Raw genomic sequence first — 21,800 nt, 5'->3', positions numbered from 1 at the left:
CGTATTGATAGCAAAGACTTTTTGGTTTCATCTATGCAAACCTGTCCCTATATTCAGTTATTGATAACTGCGCAAATTCATCTCTAGAATATTGCATAGTTAGAGAACTGGTCAGCACAAAGAAACAATATCTCTTTTGTCAAGATAGTTTTTAGATGTTTCAGTTGTAATATATATATATATATTTATATAAATATATATATATAAATATATATATATATATATATATATATATATATATTTATATAAAACAGTTAGAGAACTGGTCAGCACAAAGAAACAATATCTCTTTTGTCAAAGATAGGTTTTAGATGTTTCAGTTGTAATATATATATATTTATATATATATATATATATATATATATATATTTATATAAAACAATGGTCCCTTAAGTGACAAATAAATAATATTTTAATACCTTGATGACCGATACAGTACCTTTTATAAACATTACCGATTGATTTTGAGACCAATTTCCATCCATAGATACTTTTATTGGAATTCTTTTGAAAATCACTTTTATAGGTAGCATTATGTTATTCAACCAAGGGACACTGATTTTTTTCTGGGTAGTCGTGTGAATTCTTCAATAGGTTTACTAAATGAGAGGTAACTAAACATGAAAGAGGATAATATCTCACTTAGTCGATGTTGCTTGAATGGCCCAGAATATTTTTCAATTTCTCTGAATGATATGGATCTGTCTTTTTATTCTTCTTTGCTTTATAGTTGTGGAGGAGGGGGGGGGGACTCCAAGCCAGAATATTTCTGTTGAGCATGGTGATCTAAGGTTCCAAAGTTTTTACTGTTTTGTACAAACTTGTAAACACACAAGTACACACATTGTATCACCAGAGACAGTGATAAGAAAACTCAGTCTGCAGTCAACAGAGGAAGGGGTTGATCAATATTATACCATCAATATTATATAATCAGTATAATTATACAATCAGTATTATACCATATCATCAATACTAATAAAATCTTTTGAAAAATTGTACAAACTATTTTTTGTAGTCAGTTTGTTTAAACTTTTTCAAATAATAATTCACTGAGTGAAGCTGAAATCTTGCATCTGACTTGTGTGGCTTTGTTTCTCTCTGACTTCGTATATGGATTATGCAAATTTAGCTTTTGTTTTTAGAGGATGGAAGAACGATGGCAAACAGGAGGTATGAGAAAGTTTAAATAGGTCATACACAAACAACCAAAAAAATCTTTCCTAACCAAAGAATAAAGAATGAGCAACTTTTATAAGAAGTACGAAAAAGTTTGAAATGTTGAAACTCAATAGATGAATAGACACGTTCTAGAGAATAAATGAATGACTCATTTTAACTGTAACATAATAAAAGCTTCTTCAAAATGCCCTTAAGACCACTCCATTGAATTCCAAAATCAATTCACAGAGAGAAAAGTGAAAAGTAAGTCATAAAAAATATCTCTCCATTTAAGTTGAATAAGCAACAAGAAAGAATAAATTGCAATTAAAAGTTAAAATAAGTTTTAATGAACAAAGGATAAAAAAAAGCTTATCAAAAATAACATAGCACTTGTAAGCCTGACGAATTGATCACAAAGTATTTCTGAAACTTGAAATTAAGAATTACTTGCCTAGTCTTAATACAAACTTAACAAATAAAGCTACCAGAGGTTGAGTAAATTCTGAAAAAGGCTTGTTGAAAAACAAAACCGAGAATATTAATAAAAATAGAAGAAAAACTAGTTGAAAATCTGCTTTAAAATCCACTCCTTGTAAAAACCACCACATAGAGTCCTTTGGAGGGATAAAATGCAGACAGGTGGTCAGATCGCAATTACATGGATAAGTAAATTGAGGAAAAAATTAAAAGGCTAAGAAATAACTATCAAGGCTGTTCCACTCTGATGTAACTGTAAGATTCTACATCTACACAAAGCATATTGGCTCGTGCTGACCCATCTTACTGCTTTGAAAGGAAAGTTACAGCATTTTACATCTTGTGAATGTTTTGGTTTGTGACATATTTGCATACTTTGCAAGTAAAACAGCTCATTAATTAAATGGTCATGTGAAATAAAGGAGCTGCAATGTCAAACTTGGACGAATGTGCAAAGATGTGTTTCGCTAACTCCTAACCATTTGGCCGAAGAAATTTGACTTGGTCGGTAAGTGCCTAGGCATAACTAGCCATCTAAGTTATACTCTACCTTGTATCCCCTTACTGTGGAATGTTATTTGATAATTCAGCCCTCAGATAATTCAGCGAAGAAGTTACCAAATCTTCTTTTATACCATATATTCTTATTTGATGTTTCATAGGAAGGAAGCAAAACACATTCTGTATTAAAGTTACATGTAAGAAGATAGCATTGTTTTCTTCAACAAATTTTGCAAAAACACATATCACAAGTCTTATTGGAAGAACATATCAAATTTGCTGCATGACAACAGTGGACAATTTTATCTGGTAGGCATTCTCTCACGCCTGCTCCATACTGCCCAACCAATCACAGCTCAACACGACTGGTCAGGGTACTTAAGCCGGGACTGATCAAGATTTTGCAACTTTTTAAACAAATGTAAACAAAGACAGGATAATAAATGATTATGCGAGCCTCAGTCGTTAACTAGCAGCCAACAGTCGGTGTGTGCGTTGATCAGTTGGACAGTGTGCGGGGGTCAATTGTAACTCCATGTGTCTCCATGACAATAAACAAACTAGGTCACGATGGTCCAGGCAGTGGGCTTAACAGGCATCATTAGTGTTATCATCACTCAAAACTCTTTGAAGAGCCCGTGACCAACTGTTCCATTTCCACATCTCTGTTGAAATATCTACACATTGCATCTATATGTTATCAAATAAACTTTGCTCTTTACTAAAAGGCTTAGAAACTGTGGAAGGTTTCACATGGCACCGCAAGCTTTTCAAAATATCAAATTCCAGCCTTCGTCTAGACCAAAACATGGTTTATGGTTTAGTCTATTGTGAAGCCTACACACTGATGAGGCATAATGTTAGGCTACCTATAGTAGGCCTAATAATTGCAACTCAATTATTTTTGTAACTACTACCTTCAATTTGCAAATTTAACTGAAATTTAAAATTCACACGAGAGTAAATATTCAAAATCGACTGCTCCAGACAAAATTGTATATTGTTTTGAATCAAAAATGAAAATTTTAAAAGTAGCCATGAACGTAAGAATTATTCAAAGAAGGCTTTTTCCTTACATTTTCCAAGATTACTGATGAATGTAAGTTTAATATTCGACAGAAATACATATGTGCAATTATTTGCATACATACTTTTTACAGACTGTATGGATAGAGCAGTGAGATATTACAGTAAATTTTAACCGTGCATAGCACCATTTGACACACTTGTTGCATGTTAGCAATAGTTTATGTACTGATATATCATGCAGAGGACCATCTAACATTAACATCCTTGCTTTCTACAGACACTCTGATGCAAACCCAAAGCCTTTAATATAATGCGTGCCTGACAGCAATATCCCTCAATTCCTTTTTTTTTCTTTCTTTGAGCAAAACTCAACCTTAAATCCAGTTGTTATATGTATATGATCCAAACGTGAAATTCTAACAATGGCTATGAGGGTTTCATCTATCACACTACAAAGCAGCGCAGCATTTTAGGCATCTCTGAACTTGTCGCAAGTCCCTTCTCTGTTCATCGAGCTGGGCATGTCAATCTGCATCATCAAATTGACCATCTTGTACATCAGTGTGGAAGACCGTAGCCGGTGTCTCTTGAGCATGTTCTTCGGACGGCAGAAAGTAAAAGTCAACGGCTGGTGTGCCTCTTGGGACGTTCCTCGTCACCGGATGCTGGTAAATGTCGGTGTCACCTATGTAAGCAGGAAATATCGAATAAAACTGACAGTCTATCCGAGTATTTCCCGGAAGTGATGTGCTCAGCTAGGCCTGTTACGAATTTGAAGCTTATAATGGCGATCTTGATGTCCTAAAGGCATTCAAATGGGGCTTCCTTGAAATTAAAGAATATTTTTACACACAAACACGCCACATGTATCACATTTCAATAGAAAGTCAACAGCAATTTTACAGTAGATAATTAAACTGTTCGTAGTAGATCTATCATGATAACATCATTGTCCACCTACATGATTCAATTTCTGAAGTAAGGCTTTGATATGGTAGAAAATACTTCACCCTTAAACAACCATATCTAGACTTATCAACAAGATAATGAATTTCCTCTTTCTCTTCCACATAAGTGTCGCATTTGCCTGCCAGTGGAATAACCCTTCACAAATTATTTTATTAATGGTTGCTGTGCAACGTAACATGAATATTCATTTTCATAAATTAGCATACCGTATGGTGACACATCCTCTAGATCTTTATCCCAGTCTTCCTCCTCTTCCAACTCATTTAGGTGACCATTTTGTAAGTAACCGTTTGTGGCTGCGGAGACTTCTGTGGGTTCTTCAGCATCTACAGGAAAATGAAACAGACTAGACTCTCAAGTGGGGATTCGTTGCCTTCGCTCTGTTAATACTACCACTGTATCCTTTCTAAACTTTCATTCATCGATACCAGTTAACCTAGTTTAATTGTGTTCAAACGAAAGGATACGCATTGAACGCATGCAGCCAGTTAGGATTTCCAACGACTCTATCTGTACGATATTCTGAACGCAAAGGTAACTTCCCTCACCGGTAAGGCTCAAGGATGAGATTCCATTTTCTACGAGGTCGTTGTCGTGTCGCTGCATTCCCTGTCGTTCTCTCGTCTCTCCGTGACTCGCCCACAGAGCCCTTTTATTCCGCAGAGCGGCAGCTAAAGCCGAGGCGCCATCGGCATCCTGTAATAATAATAATAATAAATGAGACTTAAATAGCGCCAAATCAGTAGACAAAAGTCACTGCTCAAGGCGCTTTACAAAGAAAGCAGATTAATTTACAAAAGAACAAGTGAAAAGATGGGTTTTAAGTAGACATTTGAATGTAGAAAGTTTAGAGCATGTTCCTGAGATAAGAGCCAGAGTATTTGAAGCTTCTGTAACCTTCTATAGGTCTTCAAGCAGGGTTTAGGAACAGTTAAATACAGTTTTTTGGAGGAACGAAGTGTGCGAGTTGGAAAATATGGCAAGAGAAGTTGCAATAGGTACACAGGCTGTTCCAGATGATGAGCACAAAAGGTGAGATGAAGTACAGTAGTTTATACTGAGTTCTGAAGCTGGGGAACCAATGAAGTTCCTTCAGAAGTAATATTTGGAGATGCGATAAATATGATTGAGGCTCTGCAAACAGTGACTCCAACTTTACACATCAACGATCATCACTCATGAGTCAATACCATCACTCATCGGCCATATTGATCTCATTCATCAACTCTAAGACCTCACCAACATACACTCTATCATGTGACAGGCCTCAGTCATCTACATTTACTCTTCAGGAATACATTGAAGACATCACACCTGTTTAAAGCCACAGGGGAAGAAGAACTCACCTTGGCTGACCCTGGGCCAAACCTCTTTCTATCCTCCGAGTAATAATTTGCCTGAGATATCTGGGGAACCTCCAAATCATCGACGTCAAAATCATTCTGCATGACAAAAGGATGAGAAAAGTTTTAATGTGTAATACATTTGAAATGCTTTAAATAACATCTAATCCAAATATCCAAATGAGTTATTGAATTTCCTTCTGTAAGTTTTCCCTGTAATCAACCTTTTAAGTTTTCTCACTCTTGGATAATAAGCATTGTATTTAATTACTGCAGGAACGAACACCAATATGAGTGTAAACAGTTTCCTTTAGTACTGTACTCATCTAGTAAACTAACACTGCCCATCTCCATCACCCCCCCCCCTCCCACTCCTCATACCCTCCAACCTCAACATCCCTGAAAATACTGAGCGATCTATGACAACTTACCCAGTCTATGTTTAAGGCCTTTAGTTGCTTATAAAATTGCAAACAGTCTGGAATATGGCTCAAGTGGTTATCAAAGAGGTCAAGGTTTACTAGATTGGTGAGCTTGCATAGAGATGTGGGAAGTTCCCTCAGCTGAAAATGGACCAAAAAAAGAACGTATCAACAGAATAAGTAATTATGTGAAAGATAACAGAGCTAGTGATGAAATCCAATCTGTTGTTGTTACCATTCGATATTTGATAATTGAAAGGGAATAACCTGCATGGTATAGCATAGTACGGCTAAATGCTGTGAAAAGTAGGCATATTGTAATATATGCAAACATTTACCTGTACACACTACACAGATCCCACAGTATTTCATAAGAGACAGAATTCAGAGCTGATACAGAAACTTGGAACACTACGTTATTACCTGTATTGAAACTTTTCCTCAACAAAACCATCCCATCCTCCTCCCTCAACCTCTGTTGTTTCTTCTTTTATCATTTAATGTGTTCGTAACAGACATTTATTTTCAACTTGACATCATATTTTGGCATAGCTTGTCCTTTGAAAAAGCTATTTTCAGTTTCTGTATGTACAAACTATTTGTAGTTCAAGACATATCTTATGCTCTAATATCAAGCCCCAAGATACAAGAAGCCATTTCAATCAAGCAAGTACGTGTTTGTCCGATACATTTGCATCTTATCACCATTACCAAAATCCAGTATCATACAATTTCATACCTGGTTGGAATCCAGAAGTAGTTCTATGAGTTGGTTAAGTTTGCCAAAGTCTTGAGGTAATTCTACCAGACAGTTTTTCGATAGAAAGCAACTCTTGAGTGATTTCAGGTTGCAAAAGGAATCAGGTAGATGGCGCAACCTGTTTTGTCCCAAATCTAGAAACTCCAGATTCACTAGATTACCAAAGCTATCTGGGAGCCTGTCAAATTGATTCTCATCCAGCCTGAGTTTAGTCAAGGACACCATCTCTCCAACATTCTCAGGTAAATTCATGATCCAGTTTCCATTTTGAAAGTTTGACCGCTCCAATTCGGGAATGATACTCCCGACGTGAAGAAATTCCACTTTTGACAGAATCCCCAAATTGGACGGTAGATATTCAATGAAATTCCCAGCAAGGTCAAATGTTATCAGAGTCTCCTTGGCACTTTCGCAGAACTCATCCTCGAATGGCCTCCCGAGAAGGATGTTATCTTTGACTGAATATGTTTCGATACTCTTAAGCTTCGAAGTCCACTGCGGTAATCCTTCCAATCGATTATGACCAGCGTGAAAGGTTTTCAGTCTCTCTGTCGAAGCCAGAGACGTAGTCAAGGCAATTAATTTGTTGTGGCTTATGTCGATGACGGTTAAATTTTTCAGGATTGCTAATGAGTCTGGAAGAGTCTCTATGTTGTTGTGACTAAGATTGATGACCTGCAGATCACACATCTCCCCAAAATTTACTGGAAGTTCAACCAAGGAGTTGTTGGATGCTTCGAGAACTTTGAGGTGATGCAAATGACAGATGGAATCGGGTAAAAATTTCATTTCACTCTCATCTAAAAGTAAAGTTTCAAGGTTTTCTGGGAAGCAGAACTTGTTGTCAAATTTTGACAGAGTGTTTCCGACTAATGACAGATACTTTAACTTTGTTAGGTTACTGAAAGAGTTTGGCAAATCATGTATACAACTCTCGTTTGCTTTCAGAGATGTTAAGCAGGCGAGTTCTCCCAACACTTCTGGCAAGGTGTTCAAAACATTCCCAGAGAGATCAAGAGTTTGAAGATTTGATAGCCTTACAGAGAATTCATTCGGTAGATCCGATAAATTATTGAATGCTAGATCTAAGTCGGACACAAAATTCCAACTGACATGATTGTACGACTGCAGACAGAAACTGTCCAATTCCCGGGAGGCAAGTTCAATTCTTTGGCTTGCAGCATCATTGGGTGTATTTTCTTGAGTTTCTAGATGATCATGAAAGTTGTTTACACATGAAAGTGAATCAGTGGCCATGGGGATGATTTCCAAGTTTGCTCTGTATTCAGTAAAATGTCCCAAAGATGCAAATCTGAGGATAAAGATATGTACAAACAAAACAGCAAGTTATTTTATCATCAACACTTGAATATAGTTGTTGAGACTAGTTTTTAGAAAAGAAATCATTGAAGTTGCTATTATTAGTATTACTAGACTAGAAATATATCTAGACTAGAAATATAAACTAGACTAGAAATATATCATGAGGTCTATTAATTGTGGTAATCAATCTACTTTAAAAATGGTTCAAATACAACAATGGTGTTAACAAAACTGGTTGTTAGGCCTTTGTATATTTCTTACCGATTCAGTGAGATTTTGAGAAACTCAATTCAACCTTACGTGATAGTTGCTGACACTTGATTAAGTGTGTTATCCCACTCCTGTAGGCTAGGTCCTTCTAGTTATAGTACCTACCGGTAGAGATCCTACTATAGGGTCTCTACCTACCGGTAACCTAACCCTCTAAAATTGTGTATGACACACCAGTTTTGCGAAATATGTTAAAAGCAATTAAGGCACTCTGATCAGAAATAACAGTGGTATATTTACGATGATGGTTAAGCTGGGCTTTCCTTCGGCTGCGGTCAATCTGCTTTTCAGTACCAGCCTGGGTAAGCAAACTTGGGAAGTTGGAGAGTACTATGAGAACAATTTCACACATGGAAAGGATCAAAGTCTTGTCGCAAGTAAGGTGGAGGGTGTACCGTGAAACTTATTGACCTACTGTGTAAAGACGAACATCTCGTCCAGGGTCCGATATTGTGCAGCACTCTACGTAGTAATCATTGCAGACGACGTGACTAACATTATCTGATTGTTTGTATCCAAGTCAAAGAGGTCAAACTAAAGAACTTCGTATCCTAATCTACAGGCCTTGTCAGCAAGCGTAATAAAACAAGGTGAGTTATACGCCAACTTTGAATAATGAAAATAGATATAAGACATATTAATGTCGAAGATTGTTTACTTTTCAGTCCATAAACTAATTAAGATCGGCAAACAGTATAATATACTTACCCTAGTAGCAAGGATCTGTTCGTTAGTCTGGGCGTAACTAAATGAAAAACATTCCAGTAGGCTATAGTATAGTGTAGACTAGTTTCATATATGGTTGATCATTTATGTTTTTCCATCTTTTTCTTGGTTTTAATTTTTGGATGCTGTCTCTGCCAATGGACTTCAGGTTTAGCTGAATAGCATATAGGCCTGTATCATCACAACATTTTAAAGTATTTTCTTGTGAAATATTGTAGCCTAATGTTAATGACCATATATGCGAGTGCTGTTGTTCAGCAAACAACGGGTGCATAAATGATTATGCTTAAATCATTTTGTATTCTTCTTCTTTAGCCATTACTCCTTCTAAAGGTAACCTTGTATTTCCTAAACAGTAGAATTTCAAGATTTTATTAGAAGAGTAGGCCTACTTATCTTACTGGAATAACAGATTTGGCCTGGGCTATGTTTAATCAAGCAGACATCTTCAGACAAGAGATCAGACAGGGACAATTATTGCAAAAGACTTCATACCTCATTAGTGTAATTAAAGGAGGGGCACAATACTTGTGTTCTGTAACTGGTGAAGCTATTGTAAACATGATGGTAGCACAGATAGAGAAAGGGACACAGTAATCTTCATTGGAATGAGATCAGTATCAAGGGGCCTTGTGTTTGAGCTTAAAGGTCAAGTATTTTGTAATCATAACTTTACACACTTTGCCCAATGCTATGCCATGTATTTGTTTCAACATGGTTAATTACTGCATGTGAGTAGTTGAAAGAAATGCAGAACTGCCAGTCAAGTCTTTTACTGCTGCTATAAACATTCAGAATGAAAGTTCATTGTTAACTCACTTCCTTTAAGTTTTGTTATTTGAAGGAGGTATAGATTATGTCAGAATTAATCTTCTACCCTGCCATAATCTGCTTCCAGGTTTCTTGCTCAACCTGTAACCTCTCTCTATAACTACAGCCAATGAGAAACCATGGCAACCAACCCCCAACCAGACTATGATGTCATCGTAATAGGAGGTGGTTTGTCCGGTCTCACATCTGCATACTATCTGCTGCAAAATAAACCAGACTGCAAAGTTCTTGTCCTGGAAGCCAAAGGTTAGTCAATAGGAAATAATTGACAGTATTGTGATTTATCAATGGATCTCGAAGGAAACCACAATGTGTTCGGGAAACAAAAAATACAAATTTTGTGAGAAATACATTAATAAGTAAGCAGTCGAAAACTAGGTCTGACATGTTTCTTTTAAGTGAAGCTGTCTTGAGCTAGTAAAAAAACATAAGTAATGTAATTCAATAGCCTTTAACCAGTCCAATTTTATTTCACATAATGAAATTAAATCATTTACTTTTTTTTTTAAGTTTTCTAGTTTTTTGCTTAAAAGTTGCATTTGGTAATTTACCCCATTTGCAAAATGGTATTGGTGATAAAAAAATGTTGGGGATTGCATACATAATTCATTTTATATCACTCCTTCATTAACTTGGTCATTAACTTGGTTATTAACTTGGTTATTAAATTGGTGAAAACATGTTAGAAGTGGCCATGTCTTAGTGTGGTCATGCAGTTGTCACCATGTTTGGAGTAATATGCTGTAACATTAATAGGCAAAAACTACTTGTCAATTCTCTCAATGTCACAAAACTTTCTGCTAACCATTCAGATCGAGTTGGAGGTCGTACTCTGACTGTGCAGCTGCAGGGTTCCCATGGCCCTGATTCATGGGACCTGGGAGGACAATGGATCTGCAGGTATTGTCAGAGACATTGTTTTTTATTTCATTGTTTTTATCTTTTAGGAAGCTGTAGGAAGTTATCTTAGGTCTTTGGTTCATATCAATGAAAGGGTACCAGAATTTTGATAAAAGAAAATTTGTTTTAATCAATATTTTTGCTTAGATTCAGCTGTAAGCTGTTGGAAAGTTTGCATTTTTTTGGGTATGGAATTATCAGCATTTTGCATTCTTGTACGGTGTTTCCCATCATAAGTGATGTAAATTGGTTACGTATCTCTTTTCTATATTGACTTTGGTTTCTTTGATGGTCTATAGCAGAGGTTGTAGCGAGCGTTTAGGCGCATTAGGACTGAACCACAACCCATCATTAACAGTTAAACTTTACCATTGTGAGCTTCAAGTATTTTACTTCATAGCACTCTTGATAGAGAACAGACACAGAACTTGATACGAATGCAATCAGTCAGGATTCTTCGTTTTGTAACATGCAGAAATAATAATTTATATAGATAATTTGTTATCATGTTAACTATCTTTTGTTTTTGTTCTTCATGCTACTCCAAGATCACAGCATCACATCCTCTGGTTAATGGGCCAGCTGGGGATCGATTCCACGCCACAATGGACGCAGGGGAAGAAGCTTATGAAGCTAGGAGACAATAAGAGAAGGACCTTCTCATCTAGTATACCAACCCTACCATTTTTGTCCCTGTTGGATCTTCACTTCTTCATGAGAAAGGTTAAAATTTAAATGATTTATGTATTTCACTGGATAACCTCCTTGTTGGCTCATTAATCGTTATCCTGCAAATTATTATCATCGTTATTATTACCACATGCATAATAATCCCAAATTTCTTGGTAGGTAGAAAAACTGGTGCAGACAGTGCCAAGAGATGATCCTAGACTGGCTCCTTCAGCTGAAGATCTAGACAATATTACCGTGGAGAATCTTGTGTGTCAAAATACTTGGACCACAGGTAACAGTACTCATTTTCTATTTATTTATTTATATTTGAAATGACCAAAGAAATATTTGACTATAGAATGTTACTTTGCTCTTTTCAAGTTTATTTGTAACATCTCAATCAGTAAAAATAGAGAACCCGAGCAGTGGTTTAGGAATAATTATTAATACAGTCAGTCTGTAGTTGTTGTCCAAAAACAAATCCTTAACGGAAAGTCCAAGTTGTCCAAGCTCGGGAAGTCTAACAAACATTTCTGAAAAACCTGCCCTGCCATTTGTACAGAACATATATCAAACCAGTTGATACTCATTTGAACTTGATGAGAAATAAAACTTACTGTTTCCCTAGATATTACTACGGAAAAGCGACTACTTACTATACTAAATACCGAAGGAAAATAAAAAGGACATTTTTGATTAATGTTTCAAATCATTTTCTCTCCTGTTTTTGCAAACCTGACTTCCCCCGCACAGCCACTAAGGAGGTCATAGAAACTGCAGCTGCCATCATCAGTGGTGCCAGGCTGAGAGAAATGTCTGCTCTCTATTTCCTGCATTATATCAGCATGGCTGGAAGCCTAAGGGAAGTTATAGAGTCAGAGGATGGTGCTGGCCAGGAGTGGAAAGTCAGGGTAAGATGTTTTTTATGAATAAATTAAATTCCCCTTGTTCCCGACCCCCCCCCCATCACTCCTCTTCTCACAGCTCTCTTCCACCCTTTTTTCTCCACACCTTTCTGTCTTTGTCCTTCTCCAGTTTATTCCCTCCCCAGTTCCCTTAATCCTCTCTTTGTCCCTCCACTGTTTATCTCCTACCTCTCCTCTTTCCCTGTTGCTTTGTTCTCTCCATCCCTTGTCTACTAATCCCCTTACATCTATCTCTTTGTGTTCACCGTGCTCATTAACCTGTCTGTATTCTGTGCATGTTTTTGTCCCTTCTGTTGCTGTTACTTGTCATTTAGCCTCTGAGGAGGATCCTGCTAGGATCGAAATGTCAGGTCAACTTACTTTTACACATTAAATTAAATATGCATTTAAATCAAGTATAATGTCAAACATTCATTCGTTGGTAGTAGATGATCATTCAGTCACAAAATTATTGCTACAATACAGTTATTAAGAGAGACTTTCACTTGCTCTCTTCAAGAATGATTTGCAGCTTGTAGATTTGTTAATGTGCAGGTAAAAAAAAAGTCATTCTATGCGCATAGTGGAGGTGGTGAATCATGCAGCATTATATATAGAAACAACTCCTGCATAATAGACATTGATCTTGTTTTGTAACACATAAATGCATTAAAAAAAATTTTCTTCTTGCCTGGGGAAGATTCTGAGCTATAAATCTTTTATACATTACAAATATATATTGATAGTAATTATACTTCATCAACTGAATTTGTGGTTTTAGGGTGGCGCTCAGAACATATCGATTGCGCTGGTTGACATAATTGGCAAGGAGAACGTTCTACTAGAGGAGCCAGTCACACTGATCGACCAATCCAGGAAAGACTTTATCACCGTGGTTACCGGGACAGATAAGACCTTCACTTGCCAAAACATCATTTGCGCTGCTCCAGTCCATTGTGCAGGTATTGCAGTCCAGGTTTTTCTAACTTTATATTAGATTATGGTTATCTGATATGAAACTTTTACATGGTATAGTTAAAATTTTACTTTCTAAGTAAGCATATGTATTGTGATATGTATAGAATCCATTGTATTTAGTGAAACAAGTTAATAATGGAGAAATGTGTTTGGTAAATAATTTAAACAGTGGCCACTGAGAGACATTGCTCAAAAATGTATTGATTGTTGTGCTGCCTTCAGAAGTTAAATCAGGCCTGGTAGAAGTTTCCATTTAGGGAAGAACTTGGTAATGCTTGCTCAACTTATCCTTTATGAAATTGTTGTCTTTAGAGGTCTGCTGTATAGACCCCAACTATAGCACGCTATATATCATTGAATAGTTTCTTGAGATTACGTAATTGACATGCCTTGGTCGTAAAATGACCTCTTTCTACCAATTAGTCTGCAACTCCTGCCACATATTTTTCTTGTATGGGGGTCTTTGTGTGAGCGCTGTATGATTAACTCTACACTGAAGACATTAACATCTTTCCACACAGTGGTTACACAAAGAGCCTAAGGTTGTTAAGAAGCTATGCAGGCTAATTGTAAAGCCTGCAGGTTGATTTACGACCGTGGCAGGTCAATTATGTAATCACAAAACTTTCCTAGCTGTAGTGTGCTATAATTGTAGCCATGCAATAAAGCAGATCTTTGAAACTCCAGTTTTATATGTCAGTGTTTTTTTAAAAGCTGACTTCATATGTTAAGGGATTTGTGCAAGTATTATTGGGTTTTGGGATTATGGGGTATGAGTTAATTGTCTGTGAAAAGACACCTTATATTTTGTTTTTTGGAACTGGAGGGTTTCTCTTACATAGGTGTGTGTTAACATGAAGAGAACAACAGGTACAGGACACATGGTGCGCTGGAAAACCATCTAAGAGAAATTAATGAACAGAAGTATAAGAGCCAGATTTGTAGAATCTAAGAGGCAAATATTGAGATGTAATAATATAGAAAGTAATGGCAAGATCTTAACAATTCATGATGTTCCATAAGGAATAATTACGCCTGTCTTGTTCACATGTTATATATTGACTGAAACTACAGTAATCTAAATAATGTTTGAGCAGAAGCTAACTATTGTTCATACTGTCAGTATGAGTGCTTTGAAGCATGGAAATGAGAGTACATTATAAAGAGATATTAGCACTGGGAATTTGTCCCTGTGCTCATTGTTATATTTAGTATTCATTCAAGTTCATTTAATAATAAGGTGTGCAGGGAGAAGGGAAGAGAATAGGCTTAACAAGTTTTCACTAGAGCTTAGGTCTATCGTATTCATGCCCACTGAAGCATCTTTTACCATGATGTCTGATGGTTATACATATTTCATGTATGCTAGTCACTTTTATCCGGACCTTTTTCAACAAAGTTTTAATTTTACTCCTTTCAATATTCAGCTGCAATATCATACAAGCCAAAGCCACCACTGACAAGAATAGCTCTTTCAGAGCGAATGCCAGTTGGACATATCTTCAAGTTTGTTGTCACGTATAAAACCGTAAGTGTTTTTGTGATTTCAAGAAGCAAATCAAAACATTGGGGAATAGTTTGCGATGGAATGCATATGCAGGATTAATTCCTGAATGGGGTGAATCCAGGGAAGTTGTTAACGATATGTTGGCGGTGATTCCAATTGTTGTGCTGTAAAATATCAATGTTGGGTAGAATATTCTGAGTTAGAATCCTTGGTCAAGATATACATCGTATTTCGTGGATGAGACAGGAATTTCTATGTGGAACAAAATCCATTTGTAGGGCAACAACAGGGTGAATCACGTTGTGGATAAAATCCTTGAAGGAAGGCCAATCTTTGTGTTAATAATATATGAGCAATGTATTTGTTTCATCCATTGGATCTTGTAGTATTTTAGTTCTGTGGATCGATGACCGTTGGCCTACATTTGGGACCATTTTATAGAACCATCCTGGGCTGTGTTTGATTGAGTGTTTTGGGTGGTGGGTTTGTTTATTTCTTTGGTGTTGTGCAGGGAACACATTAAAGAAGATAAGAACATGTGCTGTGTACCCTGGGGAGCTTCCAAGATCAGAGAGTACTGTAGCCTGAGTGTCTTAAACAATGATAATTCACGAGTGTTGAACTATTGAGTGGTAATTATAACTTAAAAGTCTGGTAAATGAACCGAACAACTCTAATTTCTCTGTCGTCCAATCATTGACAGGCATTTTGGAGAGAGGCAGGTTATTCGGGAGAAGTAGTCAGTACTGGAGGTGCATCGTCTGTAGAGGGTTGTGATACCGGACCTATACAGTTAGTCTACGATGCGTTGACCGGGGCGCACAGCCCCGCCCTGGTGGGTTTCTATTCAAATTCCCGACAATGGAGAGACATAGAGGTGAGTTGATTGATTTGGCTTCGATTCGAGAATGCAAAGTTCGCTTGCTATAGATTCTAGTAACCAAAGTTTTGGTTTCCATGGAAATATTTGAGATGACTCGAAGCAAAGACCTTCTAATTGGAGATTAGTTTCTTTTGATAGGAATGAATGTCTTGTCTATATCCAAGTTTCATTCTTACAATATTTCTATCTGATCTATGATACTGAATAGAGCTGGGCCTTTTCAACAGGACAGAATAGTAAGAATTAAATCTGGAACCCCACCGCGGGGCTCTGAGATACATATGAAAGAAATTAATACAGAGTAATTTTCTCTCTTTGAGACTTTTTTCTGTGTTTGTAAATCACTACAAGGGAACAAAACAAATATCTGAAATTTCTGAGAGTCTTACTGCTGAATCCCCACCAGAACTTTTTTTTTTTCTCCTTGTCGGCACTTTGCACTTCCAGCCAATGACACTATTGTACCCCAACTCCATCAGAAATACCCTCCTATGCCTCTGATAACATTATCTCTTTTGTCAAGGTCCATTTTATGAATTTCCACTTACCCCTCCCCCTCTCTACCAACTTGTTAGTTCTTAAAAATGGCCCTGGAACAGAGTATAAGAATGTTATTATAACCAGAGCGACACTGGCACAAATGTTGCCAAATAATGTATCTATGTATGTATGTAGTTTTAGATCCTCCTGCAAGCAGGAACTCACGAAGAAGCCTCATTGGCTTATCAAAGCCATGTTACCATAGAAACGAGAAGTGCCCAGAAGCCACTATCATGCATATTTATTCTCATAAATAATTGGTTCTTCATGTCCTCTCCAGCCAGAGACCAGGAAAGCTGCTCTGCTTGAAAGTCTGGTGGAGTTTTTCGGACCGGAAGCCGGGCAACCTGTCGACTTTGCAGAAAAGGTTTAATATCTACTTTAATACTTGGCAAAGTTAAAAATTGTGGTGGTTACTTTCACTATCTGTTTAGCCATTGTGAACTAGACGTTATTTGTGACAAATAGAGAAAAATTTGCTCTCACAAGCACAGTACTTTAATTTTATTTTTTCCAAATATTTTCCCCTAAACCTCTTAACATTGTTGCTGTACTTTTGTCCGGTACCTTGTAGTTCGAGCACAGCTAAATGCAGTTGGAAGTGTCTGTAGTGTGTCATCTTCCACCACAGATAAACACTGACCCTTTCTTTGCAAAACATGTATAATGGGCTGTCTGTTAATGTATCTTCTTGAGAAGTTGCAAAAATGTTTCCAAAGTAGGTATGTGTGTGTTTGTGTATGTGGTCTTTTCTTTCTTTTCCTTTTTTTGTCTTTCTTCCTTTTTCTTTGTTGTTTTTTTTCTGTTTTTCTATTTTCTTAAATTAAAAAAAAAAATTTATATGTTTTTCTTGGTGAAGCCCCATGGTCTTGATATACAATAGATGGCTGAAGAGGTTGTTGTCCAAAGGCTACTAGCCTCTGATGAAACTTTGCAAAATATAATAAATTTGCAAAGCTGATCATATCTTTGAGAAAATCAGCAAACACTTTAATCAAAACTAGAGTAACTATGGCAACCTTGAAGCTGTGAAGCCTCATTGTCTGGGTATCCAATATGGCTGAAGAGGCTGTTGTCCACGGCCTACTTGCCTCTGATGAAGCTTTGCAACAAATAATGAAATTGCAAAGCTGATCATATCTGAGAGGACATCAGCAAAATTTTTTATACACAGCTAGAGTAACTATGGTAACCTTATCATGACATCAGCATGCTATTTGTTTTCTTGTGTTTTTACTTCTTCGCAGGACTGGGCTTTAGAACCTTACAATGGAGGTTGCCCCGTGAACTTCATGTCTCCCGGAGCAATCACACTGTATTTTGATGGTTTGAGGACGCCTTTCGACAGGTAAGAAACATCACACAAGTTATGTTATAATAACTAGTTGTGTTTATCATCAGATTTACTTATAAAATGAATGCAATTTATTTTTTTGTTTTTTTAAATTGGATAAAATGTTGACAATGTTGCAATCTTGTCGTTAGTTAGCTTCAACAGTTAAATGACAATGATTTCTTTAGCCCCAACACTTATCAACAAAGTTGAAAAGGTTAGTTACCTACCAGTGGGGACTATTTTGTTATAAACTTTACCTTCATGTGATGCTTCACAGTACTTAAAAAAAAAGTAGGAACTGTTCGTACTGTCAGTAAGAGTGCTTTCAAGCATGGAATGAGTACATAATAGAGAGATTTTAGCACTGGGAATTTGTCCCTTTGCTAATTGTTATATTTAGTATTCTTTCAAGTGCATTTGATATTAAGGTGTGCAGGGAGAAGGGAAGAGGATAGGCTTATAAAAATGGTTCTGTTTCTCATTTCTGTGTCACTCTCATCATGTTGAAGAATAAATTGAGTTTAGTTTTTGGCTTTTTTTCAAAATACTAAGGAAGATATCACATCATAAAATTCCTGTAGGGTATCTTCAAACTATTGTCTAGTTTCTCCCTTGTTTTCAAACTAGGGGTTGCAACCCTCTTTGCGTGTCACCAAAAAGTTTGGAAGGTTCCAAAAATTCTGAAGGTAAAATAAAAACCATTGCCGATATTGTGGAAAGAAAGTAGAAGAACCTTGAACTTATACCTACTTCAAAAGTTACAAAATATAAGACCATTTTGCAACTAAGCACCCTTCATCATACAAAACAGTCACACAAAATGGGGGAGACCTACTTCCTGTTGACCCCTTCCCCAGGCCACAGCATCCGTCAATTGAGGGTCGCCAAAACGATGAAGGTGAAAATTGGGGTCACTTAGCAAAACAGTTTGAATACCTGGGTTCTAGATAATCAGTGATGAGTGTTCTAAAAGTATAGTAGGAACTATTCTTGGGAATGTCTGTGTAGTGTGTGTGGGGGGGGGGGCGGTGGCATGGGAGGGGGTGAGGGAGGATATTCTTGTGAGCTACTTATTTAACATTTTCAAAGCAAGATCTCAACTCTCTACCAAGGCTTCTCATTCTTCATATGCAAACATTCTTGTTTTATCAGTGTACCTTCTTGAAAATATGATTTATCACCTTTTGAATCCCAGAAAGTCAAGTTCAATTATTCATCACTAAGTCAGGTCTCATCTGCAAATTCTCCCAGAGTTGGAAACAATTGCAAAAGTTTGTTTCTGAAGTTGGTATTCCTCTTAAATTACCAAAAGAAAGGAAAAAAAGAAATGTTGATACCCCAAAAAAAAGAAAATTAAATTCACAAGCAAGCATAAAACATTGTCTCTGTTTTGTTTTCTTGTCCGTTAGGGTACACTGGGCCGGTACGGAGACGGCCACCCAGTGGAGCGGATTCCTAAACGGTGCCGTCCAAGCAGGAATGAGGGCAGCAGAAGAGGTTCTGAGGGAAATCACTCCTAACAGACAGAAAGAGATGACGACCATCTTGGAAAAGTTGGACCAAAAACGACCGGCCAAAGCTCCGGAGAGTGGAACAAAATGGATTTTGATGATAGGGGCACTGGTTGTAGGCCTGGTGGTCACAGGTGTTGTCGCCAAGAGGTACAACAGATAAAGAAGTATTTGAAGTAAAGGTTAACAGTTACATACCCGTTTCATTTTGCATTCCGTCTGAAGACACATCCAACTGAAATAGTTATTAATTGGTAGTTACTGTATACTTGTAATTGTGTATGGACAATTTTGAACGGTCACTTACAAATCAAATTCTTCAGTAACGTGAAGACGATTTAATTTAAATGGTAGGCCTTTCATATCACAAGGTTTATGTAAAAAATTATACTATTTTGTTATTAATTTGGAAATTTAGTGAGATAAAAGTGTCTATCATGAACAGTGCATGATATTAGGTAGCGGTATCTTTAACATCACAAATTATTTCACAGATATATTGCAAAGTATTCATTTGGAATTTTAGGAAGAAACAATGAGTCCATCTTGTACAGAACATGATACTAGTTAAACCCAATCTTTAATATCACAAATTATTGCAAAGATAATATTTTAAATTTTAGTAAGATACAAGTTTTCTCCATCATGTACAGTAGACTACATAATTTGCAATCATTCCAGTATAAAAAATGAAGTAGTACTTCAAACATAGATACCAGAGTTTTGACAGAAACGTGAAACCTACAGTATTCATTGTATCTATGAAGCTTGGCTGTATTCTTTGTCAGAATGCGTGCGTGTGTGTGTGCGTGTGTGACTTATATTAATGAAGTGACGAATTCATTCGTCAAAAAAAAAAAATGGTTATTTTGGTGCTATGCAACAAAACACACTTGCAGTGGAATCAAAATATCAACATTGAAGATAAATATATGATATCGATTTGGTAAATAATTAACCTTTTTTTTTTTTAAAGTGGAATATGATGGTGCTTGGATTTAATATCTCTGTCATGAAAATATGTATTCAATCTTTTATTAAATGCGCCTGTTTTGGCATAATTTGTGCAATACTATATAATAATAATATACCTGTAACATTTTGATATTACATTAGTTAGAAATTACAAGAGGTTATCAGGAGAGTGTATGATATGACTAGATTAGTTGTAATGGAATGCTTGAAAAACATAAGAATATTTAATATTCATTATGAAAATGTCTTGTAATTTTTTTTTTTGTCATGACCCTTCCTTCCTTGTAACATTCAGTCTGCAAGTGGAGGGGGGGGGGTTGGGGGACGACAATATCCCTCCCCCCAGAAGTTTATGGGGTTGCACCCCATGGCTGCATCTCAAGTAGACTCTGTGACGTATCACTGAGGCAACATGCAATATGGTGTAATCGGGATGACATGAGTTGAAGATCATTTTCGACATACTTTCCCTGAGACTGGTAGAAAGAGAGAACCATGTGATCTCTGGAAATTAAACTTTTCAAAAATCTAACACTCCAACCTTCTTGATGCTGGACAATGGCAAATTTTTGGTCCCCGTTTTGAGAGCCAGCAAAGTTTTCAAGTTGAATTAACGCTAGATATGACTTCTTCATGAAACCACATAGACTCTAACCTCTGTTATGTGTTCAAATTTAAGTGGTTGGGGGCGGGGTGGAGGTGAGAGGGTCACAAAACTGAACTGACTTCCCCTCTGGTGAGGGGTTGCCAATTTTTTGGCAGTCGCTATTTCGTCCCTGAAACTCATATCATCAGACGTGGTTCCAAGATAGATATATTGATTGTTTTGTGGATGCATCCTCTAGCAATTGTGTGTGTGTGGAAGGGGGGGGGGGGCAGAAGAGGGCATCATGCTTTCCCTCTAGTTTATTAACATATGGAGGGGAATACTGACCCAACTGTCCCCTATGATCGACACCTCTGTAAATTGGAACTACATGCAAACAGCACAAACAGTGATCAATAAATTTTAAAAAGCCCTCACATTTATTTTTGAACCAGTGACAAACAAAATAAATGCTTATTTCAACTACACGTAACAAAGTATATACATTTAACCACAACAGTTTGCTATAATATATCTTATCATGTTCACAAAATATACTTGGAGATGCATACAAAATATCATACATATAAGGAAAAAATGACAACGATTTGTAAAATATAAAACACGATGCATGGAGTAAAAAGGAGAACCGTTTATAGGTTTTCATATATGACCTAACATACCTTATACCCAAGTTCCACAGTTTTTGACACTTGGTATATAGCTCATCAGTAATGAATATTCATACAAGTTAATCAATGAATATGCAATATAGCACATTTTGTCAAGGTTACGACCGGTCAACCAAACACATGTATCAACCATTATACTTGAATGAAGAACTTCGCGATAAATTTGAAGATTTAGTTTTCAATGTAACACTTCCATAACGATGCAGTTAACAAGCTTAATTTATTTTATTGGTTCATTCAACAACAAAAATCAATCTGATGCAGATTTCTTTTGGCATATGTCAGACAATTCCCTCTATTTTTGCTCCCTCAAAAATTGTAAATTGGTCGAGATATCGGCACTCTCCTATTTTTCTGTTTTCTTCACCATGAGTGAATATTAATTAGCGAGTGAATATTAATTAGCGAGTGAATGTTAATCAGAGAGTAAGTATTGTCTCAACTCCAAACATGTGATTGCCAATTCAGATATCATTGTCACTCACATGGTAAAAGAAAAC

General features: G+C 36.6%; 2 protein-coding genes across 4 annotated transcripts in view; one reads left to right on the top strand and one right to left on the bottom strand.

The window, feature by feature from the left end:
• Positions 1-330: 330 nt before the first annotated feature.
• On the bottom strand, positions 331-8,705 carry LOC139960015 (uncharacterized). 2 transcript variants are annotated; one of them, XM_071958015.1, is made up of 7 exons: positions 8,674-8,705; positions 6,645-7,977; positions 5,915-6,046; positions 5,487-5,582; positions 4,689-4,836; positions 4,347-4,466; positions 331-3,856 (listed from the first exon to the last, which is right to left on the bottom strand). In XM_071958015.1, the coding sequence occupies exons 1-7, from the start codon at positions 8,688-8,690 to the stop codon at positions 3,696-3,698; spliced, it is 2,007 nt and encodes a 668-aa protein (XP_071814116.1). In that variant the 5' UTR covers positions 8,691-8,705; the 3' UTR covers positions 331-3,695. The 2 variants fall into 2 exon arrangements, with proteins under 2 accessions (XP_071814116.1, XP_071814117.1); XM_071958016.1 differs by lacking the exon at positions 8,674-8,705 and adding an exon at positions 8,250-8,400.
• Positions 8,706-8,717: 12 nt separating this feature from the next.
• The window catches only part of LOC139960017 (probable flavin-containing monoamine oxidase A), a 14,957-nt gene continuing 1,874 nt past the window's right edge, over positions 8,718-21,800 (top strand). Inside the window, exons 1-12 of one of the 2 annotated variants that reach the window (XM_071958019.1) lie at positions 8,718-8,848; positions 9,922-10,061; positions 10,628-10,715; positions 11,264-11,438; positions 11,565-11,679; positions 12,141-12,298; positions 13,074-13,254; positions 14,698-14,798; positions 15,481-15,654; positions 16,481-16,567; positions 17,448-17,548; positions 18,946-21,800. The exon at positions 18,946-21,800 is cut by the window's right edge and continues 1,874 nt beyond it. In XM_071958019.1, coding sequence (XP_071814120.1) covers positions 9,935-10,061; positions 10,628-10,715; positions 11,264-11,438; positions 11,565-11,679; positions 12,141-12,298; positions 13,074-13,254; positions 14,698-14,798; positions 15,481-15,654; positions 16,481-16,567; positions 17,448-17,548; positions 18,946-19,210 — 1,572 coding nt within the window. In that variant the 5' untranslated portion in view covers positions 8,718-8,848; positions 9,922-9,934 and the 3' untranslated portion in view covers positions 19,211-21,800. Of the gene's footprint in view, positions 8,849-9,882; positions 10,062-10,627; positions 10,716-11,263; positions 11,439-11,564; positions 11,680-12,140; positions 12,299-13,073; positions 13,255-14,697; positions 14,799-15,480; positions 15,655-16,480; positions 16,568-17,447; positions 17,549-18,945 lie in introns of both variants that reach the window. The other variant, XM_071958018.1, reaches the window with a different exon arrangement.

This window comes from Apostichopus japonicus, chromosome 19 (genome assembly GCF_037975245.1).
Source record: "Apostichopus japonicus isolate 1M-3 chromosome 19, ASM3797524v1, whole genome shotgun sequence".
Taxonomy (NCBI): Eukaryota; Metazoa; Echinodermata; class Holothuroidea; order Aspidochirotida; family Stichopodidae; genus Apostichopus; species Apostichopus japonicus.
The sequence above is the reverse complement of the archived record's forward strand: the minus strand, read 5'-3'. Positions and strand labels throughout refer to the sequence as shown.

What these genes read in the sequence shown, in the direction of transcription:
- LOC139960015 (XM_071958015.1), bottom strand. An exon ending in TTGGCCCAGGGTCAGCCAAG is followed by an intron (nt 4,837 to 5,486) that starts GTGAGTTCTTCT and finishes TTATTATTACAG; the next exon opens with GATGCCGATGGCGCCTCGGC. An exon ending in CTCATCCTTGAGCCTTACCG is followed by an intron (nt 4,467 to 4,688) that starts GTGAGGGAAGTT and finishes ATTTTCCTGTAG; the next exon opens with ATGCTGAAGAACCCACAGAA.